The sequence below is a fragment of the Vicia villosa genome, linkage group LG1 (genome assembly GCF_029867415.1).
Source record: "Vicia villosa cultivar HV-30 ecotype Madison, WI linkage group LG1, Vvil1.0, whole genome shotgun sequence".
Taxonomy (NCBI): Eukaryota; Viridiplantae; Streptophyta; class Magnoliopsida; order Fabales; family Fabaceae; genus Vicia; species Vicia villosa.
In genome coordinates, this window is record NC_081180.1 from 52,240,915 (window position 1) to 52,250,329 (window position 9,415).

Below are 9,415 nucleotides of genomic sequence, written 5' to 3' on the forward strand. Positions count from 1 at the left end.
AGTTAAAAATTTATTATAAAGGCAAAAACTACTAGGCAAAATTAATTTTACTCAAAACATTTGAAAACTTCAAAACTATACAGCTTTTAGAATTTTTTTACGAAGAGCATTTAGATGAGAAGATAAAAATCTCTTACAACTAAAACCTAATAATTACAAAAGTGTTGAATTTTTTTGAAGAGTTTTGCCGTTGTAATTCTCTCCAATTTGAAAGATTAATCTCTACGATTGTGTGCAGAGAATATCAAAATTATACCAAACAATATGCTACAGAATTTAATGTCTCATCTAAAAAAGTGAAAGTTGTGTTCACAAAATGGTGTTCCAGCAACACCTATTGATTTACTATGCTTTTTTTTGTAATCTTTCTGTTACTCACAAGTTGTTATTGCAGGTTAAAATATTTGACATAGAATTGTAGTAGATCTTGTCTCTAATCTATAAACTTCTTATATACATACATCAAGCAAAAACAGAAAACTTTTTCAACAATCTGTGTACAAAACTAGAAAATAATCAATACCTCTCTATCTTCTAATCAATATTCAAGCAAAGATCCCTTAATTTGGAAGGAGCTGTGTAGGAATCATCTTCCTCCAGTGAAGATACCTCAGAGGGACAACAGAATCTGTTTTCCTTATGCATCAAACGCCAATCTTCAACATTAGTCCCACAGCAAAAATCCACACTAGGAAAAGCTCTTTTTTCAAGCATTTCTATAATCTGCTTAGTCTTACCAAGCACATAAACAGCTTCTCTAACATTATCCTCCCTCTCTTCAATTCCACTACTCAAACAAACTCTAGATATAACATGAGGCAAGTTAGTCAAACATGCACCCAATATATCAGAAACCATCACAATCACAACCTCAAAGAGCTTCTCACTAGTACTACAATCTTTCACCGCGTCTTGATTCAACAGAAGAATTGTTTTGCTTATTCTGTACATTGCATTAGAAGCCAACACTTTCAAAGGCCACGCCGAAGGACTTACCTTAATGCATATGTGATTGTATTTTGCTTTGTATTTCTCATATCTTGCTTTTGCTAAACCAGCTAGTGTCTCAAGTGTTTCTTTGGGACTATTGCTTTGAAGTGAGAGTTTGTAAAGATCAACATCTTGCCACTTTCCATAAAGATCGGTTCCGAGCCAAACGATATCGGCTGCTTTTCGAAGCTTGATTATTTTTCTATCTTGGTCTATGTTGTTTTCTATGAACTTCACATAAGGTAGTCCTTCATTTAGAGTACTAATCAAGTTTTTCACCAAGCACTTCTCAATATTTGGCATTGCAACTATAATGCTTGCTAGTGTCACTAGTGGAAGTGACCAACTATATGGAGGCTCTACATCATGTAAAGGTTGAATTTCGTCGCAATCGAATTTTCCTACTCCTTTAAAGCCTTCCAAGATTGAACACTTTTTCTCCAACAAATCAATCACAAGCTTTGGTTGCTTTTTCTCACCTTGTTGAACCCAATGCATTGTTGCATCCCAATTTTCCTTCATCATCACCTCAACCAACTCTTCCTCGCCTTCGAGATGAAGAATAAAACGGCGCAGATCATGCTTCGTGCCTGTCCCTAAACTCGAAGCACTAGAACCGAATTTCCAGCTCTTGAAATACTCAAAAAATCCCAAAACCCAACACATTGGATAAATTGAAACATACTGTGCAGCTTTACACAACCTCACATTTCCAATCTGTAGTTTAATACAGAAACACAAAACCATCAGTTTCACATCATGAGCCAACTTCCTAAACCATCGGTTACGAATCCGAAAACTAATCGGACTCTCTTTAATCACCACTAACCTATCAGTCCAATAACTTTCCACCTGAAAAATTTTCTTGCAGCTCCTTTTCCTCACATTTGGACACCTATATTTAACAGCAAAAAACCATCTAAAAGCAGGAGCAATAGTACCAACACCAACAGCCGCAGATTGAACTATAAGAATCAAGATTATAGACCACTTGTAATCCGAATCACCGCTACAAAACTTAACCGACCATGGCATCAAATACGATCGAAGCATCCCTTCGAGCAACGTCAAAGTACTCAAAACACAGAAAGCACCAGAAGCAGTACATGAAACTGATCTTCCAAGTAGAAACTGAGGACTACTTGTATGAGCCATCATCCAATATTTCATCAATTCATCTCTTAGCTTATCAGTCACATTACCAAACCCTTGTTTTTGGTTTGACTCTTCTCTCAAAGCTTCTTCATTGACCTTATACTTCAACTCCATATAATGTTTCATCTTATGTAAAGACAAAGTAGAAGTACTCATAATCATCAACAAAATAAGCATGAGAAACATAATAACACCATGTTCAATCCAAAACTCATAGATAACACCAGTTGCAAACTGGATACAGATATTAACAATCATGGTAATAACTAAAATAGCCATGGCCATAACATTCATCATGGTTTCATTATTCTGTGTGACACCAAGAGAAGGCATGGAGTTAGCCATGACAGTGCAGATTATAGCACTGCTAGAGAGTTTTGAGAGCTGATCATGACGGTGAGGCATAGGGGTGTTGAGATCAACAGAGAGTTTGACGGATATAGCGATGATGGTTAAGGAAGTTGCGTTGAGGCAAAAGTATTTGCAAGGGAACCATAGTTTGCGGGCTTTGAAACCTTTGATGAGATCTAATGAGAATGAAATGAAACAAAGAAGTGATGCTAATGCTATGTAGATTCCTATCCATGGCATAGGTTTGCTGAAACTTTTGTCGTCTAAGGTTCCTTCACTGTTGCACATGTTTTTTGCCATCTTCATTCTTCTTGACTTTTTTTTCTGATGCAAAGGTTGTGATTCTGGTTTGTTTAGGAAAATGGTGTGTTCTAGTTTAGCTACGAGTCTTTTTCCAGGTTATATGGACTAGAATATTCTAGTGATAAATTATTAAGGGGTGTAAATATGAATATGTTATTATTATATTGTGATATATTCATTTGTGTTGATTGATGATGTTTTGGACTTTTGAAAACTGTTAATATGAAATTGTGAATGCCGATGAGAGTGCAAACAAGATTAGGTGGTATAGATTAAGTGGGAAGGGGATAATTTTATTTATATTTTTCCTAAAACAATCATTCTTTTCCAAGAAATAATATACTTTTAGTAATTTAATATATTTTAAATAGTTTGTATGTTTGATAGAGTTTGAACCTCCATAATGTCGATTTGTATTTGTTAATAGGATTTTTCATGTAGATCATTTGTTTGAAGCTTTAAAGTTTGGAGTTTTTTTTTTTTTTTATTGTATTGTTTTACTATCTAAATATTTAACCCTAAAAAAAATGTAACAAATATATAGAGAACTCCTCCTCTTCTTTTCTCAATTCTCTTGTCTTATTCATTCCTTATCTCCTATGTTCTCATCATTGTTACAATAACAACTCTCATTTGTTCATTTTCATTGAAAAAAAAACAAATCATAGAGAAAAAAAAAGATAAACACAATAAAAACACAAGAGATTAACTTGGAAACTCCAAAACCAGAGAAAAAATCACTAACTAGAAAATAATATTGTGTGAAAATTGTTACAACACATAGACTACCCTCAACCACCTCAAAGCCTCACTACACTTGCACTCTCCAAAGCAAATAATTAATTATCTCTCACAACACTCTAACACAAGAGTATAAGAGAAAATATAAAAAGTTAAATACAAACTTAAAGTGTTTTTTACTAGTGCATCTTGTAATGAAGAACTTGAATCTTTTATATAGCTTTGGTCTCCTTCTTCCTTTACAAAACTAAGCAATGTGAGATTTCTTCAACATGTATATTTTCAACCGACCCAACAATCTCCACCTTGATTGAAAATAACACATCACTTTCATTGTCTTCACCAACAATCACACTCCACCATAAAGAGGATAGTTACTTGAAACTACAACACTCCAAGAATTTTTACATTGTCTTCACTGACAATTATACTCCAACATAAAGAGTATTGTCACTTGAAACTACACCACTCCAAGAATTTTCACATTGTCTTTACCGATAATCATAGTTCAAAAATTATCATATTCCATCTAAAGAAGAGTATACTTCACTTCAAGGTAAACCACTTCAAGAATTTCCACATGTCAAAGAAGAGCTCACAACATACTTTGCATCAATGCCCATGTGTTAATCTGCTATCAATAACTTGTCTTTTTCCATGACATCAGAAATGTCACGAGGACACACCTCATAATTTTCAGAGAAGATCATTCTCTCTCATAGCAAGCGAGACATTGCTAGCATTTGACTTAGAGCTCTTCTCTGACGCTGCCTCATCAGGACACTGTTACTTTATATGTCAAATTTTTCCACATTTCCAACATCTCATATCTGTTTCATTATTTTTCTTCACATAAAGTCTTACTCTAAAAACAAACAATGAGTTTGATGAAGTATTATCCTCCCCCTTGAATCTTCTTTCTTGAAAATAATTATACTAGAAACTTCTTCAAAACTCAGTTTCATTCTCATATATCAAAACAGGTATAATATGATCATAGAAAGATGAAAGAGACCATATGAGTCAAAGCTTTATCTTGACTCCAATTTCTAATTTATAAACAATATCATTTATAACACTTAGATGATCAGGTGTTTTTGTATGTTCATCCATACGCAAGCTATGTGACAACAAGCTTTTATTTGATGAAGACAAATTTGTTTTCATGTTTTGAATCTATGTTTTGATGAAGAAAAATATGTGAAAAAAGTTCAAGAATATGTACACTCAACTCTAGTTAAAGAAGTCAAGCTTCAACGGATGATTATGATCATGATCAAGTTTTTGTTTCAAATGATTGAATGATTATCATGGTACAAATATGCAATTTATTATCTATAGACTATAAGAGCTCAAGCACATCATTCAAAATCACTTTAAGTTATTGCATCAAGCTTTTCAAAATGCATCCTGTAACTTAGAAAAAAAATCGGTTTTAAGGTTGTGACAATCGATTGTCACTAAGATGCAATCGATTGTCACTAAGATGCAATCGATTGTCATATGTCTCTATCATCCAAATTTCACATTTTTAAGCATGACAATAGATTGTTGGGGTATGTGAAATCGATTGTCATGGTGTTATTTAAAACTTTGTTTAGCGTTGAAAGTAATACAATTGATTGTCATGATATGTCCAATAGATTTTCATATGCAATTATTTGAAAAATTCATAAACATGTTCCCATATCTTCCTTGCACACTTTCATCGTATCTTTTTCAAATCAATGCCAATTAATTATCATGAACATTTTTAAAGCATTGTCATGATTTTTAGGTGTCTCTTGTGCAATATAAATTACAGAATTTTTCATTATAAAACTCACCTCTTTCAAAATACTTTCCAAACAATTCATCTACATATATAGTCATAAATTTCAAGAACTTTTAACATTATGTTCAAATCATTCAGAGATACGTTTGTGCGCACTTAGAGCTCATAATTTGAATTGTTGTATTTGAAAGGGAAGAAACTTTGTTAGAATTTTTTTGTGTTTCAAAATTCTACTTAACTAATATTACTAATTCAAAATTACCTGTAACTTGGTGATTTTGCTTGTTTGCCAAGTTTGTAGAAACAAATGTGTTCTAGAGAAAGTATGGTTCTTTCTCTTTGTTGTAAAATCAAAAGGTGGTGTGCCTTGTTGATTGTTGTTAGAAAATTGTATAGAGAAATCATGTGTATGCTTGTACAAATATCTAACAGTAGTGGAAATCTCTTCTATGAGTGAGAGGATTGAAGTACTATCGTTTGATAAGGGGAACTAGTATACATCATTGTGTTATGCACTTTACTTCACAAGTTCATCAACATATTTTAGGAAAATAAGAACATACGAACCATCACTTAAAAACTATAAAAATCTGGAATTAAATTTTGATATAGCCCTTTAATAGTTATGGAGCTGCTGCTTTACAAGCTATGGAACTGCTCCTTTAACAATCGATTTGATATACCAAATTTAATTTACCTATCAACATATTCGCAAAAATATTCTTAACCAAAGACATGCAGATTACTCGATGCTCTCAAATCTAGTTCCTCTCACTTCTCGTTGTCCATGTTGGTAATGTTTCCTTTCAATGTCTTGTGTAATTCTGGTTGCATCTAAACATCTTTGACTTGAATTATCCACACAACAAAATTAATTCTTCCATCAAATTTCTCTAAGGCAATCTTCATTCCACTTGAAAAACTTGACATTACAATCAAAACCTTTCTTGCGGCAAAATAAAATTTTTTTCCACCAATAAAAAGTATAAATTTCTTTTCTGGTGTGGAAGATCAGACAAAACTGCAACTGCAAGCATACTAAAAAAATTTAGCTCTCACCAAACCAAGGCTCTTTATACCACTTGTTAGAAAAAAAAAACAAATCATAGAGGAAAAGAGGATCACAATAACAACACAAGATATTAACGTGGAAATTTTAAAATCGGAGAAAAAATCACAACCGTTGTCAAATGCAGGGCCGACCCAATCACCGTAGAGGCCTCGTTCTAATTTCAAAAATGTTCCAAATTTAAAAAATAAATACAATTATAATAACTAAAAAACATAAACAATATAATTATGTACTAATCAATAATGTATTTAATTATAATTATTTCGAGTTTTGATTTATCCCAATTTTTGTATGTATTTCCTATTAAGTTTTTATCATAGCATTTTATTTATTTATTGAGTTTTTATTATAATATTTTATTTATTTCAATTAGTATATATTTATGAAGTTGTAAGTTGTAACACTGGGGCCTCTCAAAATTTAAAATCCTACGTTGTAAGTTGTAACACTTCTTGCATTTGCACAGAGTCAGCCCTGGTCAAAAGATAAAAAAAAAAACACATAGACTACACTCAATCACCCCACCCCAAAAGTACAATACATCCGCGCTCTCTAAAATAAATTTTTAACTATTCTTCATAATACTCTAACACAAAAATACAAAAATATAAAAGAAAATATAAAAAATCAAATATAAATTTAAAATACATTTGACTAGTATATTTTATAATAAATAATTTGAATTTTTTATATGGTTTTAAAGTCACTCTTCCTAAATAAAACAAAACAATATGAAAAAATTTCAATACATATTTTCAACTTACTCCTCGGCAATGCAGCAACAATTTTTGACTGTTTCTTGTCCTGCTGCAAAGGTTGATTCTGGGTTATTTAGGAAGAATGGTGTTTTCTAGTCTAGCCACAAGTCTTTTTCTAGGTTATATGGACTAGAATATTCTTGTGATAAATTATTAAAGGATGTTAATATGAGTATATCATTATTATATTGTGATATTAGTATGATTTGTGTTGATTGATGATATTTTGGACAGCGTTGAAAACTGTTAATATGAAATTGTGAATGCGATGAGGGTTCAGACAAGATTAGGTGCTATGGAATAAAACGTCAAAGATTAGGTGCACATTCATTCACGAAGGAGTATGTGACGTAAGGCGGAATTTTCAATTCGACTTGGTGTTGTTTTCAACTTTCTATTAAGTCTAAATTGAGATTTGAGACAAAAAGAATCATGAACAAAAATAATGTTATTACAACAAAAACAAGTTTAATAACTTTTATAAAAAAAAAATACTGATACTACTAAATAATTAATTTTATTTTTTAATTATTAATAAATAAATAATTCTATTATATATGTTATATACGGTGATGCGGGATAATTAAAAATTACTCCGGCCTTATTTATATGCAAAAATTCATTTTTTAGGTTCATTGAGTTATTAATGTATCTGGTCTACTATAGATACATTTATTACTTAATGAACTTAAAAAAGAAATCTTTACTTATAAATAAGGCCGGAGGGAGTACCATAAAATTTAATTTAATAGCATAGATTTTATCATTCTAAAATGAAAACTTTTATACTTTCCCATACACAATGCCTTCTCTATATCTTCTTCACTCTACGTAATCATTCTTTTATTTTTCTCTCTCATCAGTAACTTTTATTATTATTAGTAACGGCCTATGTTGCAAGTTTAAAATTTTCATTAATAGTTGTCAAACTTATGATGATGTAATTGAAAAAAAAAAAAAGTAAACCTTCTTTCTTTATTTTAATTTAATAAACTTTGTTCTTTATGTTGAAGCATTGACAAATGCCAACTATAGAGCATACACCTAAATAAAAACTTTATTATACTATTAAGTGAATTCAAACCAAAACAAAGTCAAAATTATGAAATAGTAGTAACTAACATCATTTGTTTTGTCTCTTTTCATTGCAACAGATAATTTGTATTAAACAAAAAAATTAAATTGATTGTAAACAAAAAAAAATTAAATTGATCAATGATGAAGGTAACAAGAGTTTCTTGCAAATAGAGTCGGAAAAAAAAAATACGGTTGAACTTTTATAGCAGTTCAAAAATAAAGTTCGAGCAAACCAATATGTGAAAAAGATATAGAAAAGGTATTGTGTGAAAAGTATAAAAAAAAATTATTTTATGAAAATATAATTTAAACCATTAATTAAATTTAATGGTGTAATTTTTATGGTTCATCCGTAAATCCCTCACCTTAGCCGTCACCGATATATATATATATATATATATATATATATATATATATATATATATATATATATATATATATATATATATATATATATATATATATATATATATATATATATATATATATATATATATATATATATATATATATATATATATATATATATATATATATATATATATATATATATATCATATAAAAGAAATGATATAAATTATATAAAAGAGAAAATTATCATTATAAAAAAATTATATTTAATTTTTAAATTTTTTAGATTAATATCAATATTTTGGACATTTTAAATTATAATTTTATTTTTAAATATTTTAATTTTAATAAATTAGTTATTAACTATTAACTTTTTAATTTAATTTTTGAATTTTTTTGTTTATTTATATTTTCTAAATGATAAATTATTAGTATATAGTAACACTCTTGATTGTACTTGAATTCTGACCTCCAACTCCTTTCAACTCTTAACTTAATTGTTGAACTATATCTCTCACTCGTTTCTATATCATATTTGATTTTGGTTTTTTTTATATTTTAAAATTTATTTTATAGAGAAAATAAGTAATTTATTTTCTTATCATATCATGTTAGTTTTTACCCCAACTCAAATTTAAGATAATAATTTACACTAGAGAGGCATGATATGATAAGTGTTTGGATTAACTTATCATATCTTGTGTTATCAAACATTAGATTCTTATAAGATATGATACAATTATGAGCCGACCAAAGGTCCAAATAGCTAAGGTATAAATCTGCTCAAATCTACTCCACACGATCCAAGGTATAAAAGTCACTTCACACAAAATAAAAGGTACT

General features: G+C 29.8%; 1 protein-coding gene across 1 annotated transcript; it reads right to left on the reverse strand.

The window, feature by feature from the left end:
- Positions 1-256: 256 nt before the first annotated feature.
- On the reverse strand, positions 257-2,942 carry LOC131606184 (uncharacterized). Its single transcript, XM_058878456.1, has one exon. It carries the CDS (start codon positions 2,800-2,802, stop codon positions 535-537), a length of 2,268 nt encoding a protein of 755 aa, XP_058734439.1. The 5' UTR covers positions 2,803-2,942; the 3' UTR covers positions 257-534.
- Positions 2,943-9,415: the final 6,473 nt, after the last annotated feature.

Bases quoted from the DNA above. Each gene is read 5' to 3' on its own strand.
- LOC131606184 (XM_058878456.1), bottom strand. From the start codon at position 2,802: ATGAAGATGGCAAAAAACATGTGCAACAGTGAAGGAACCTTAGACGAC.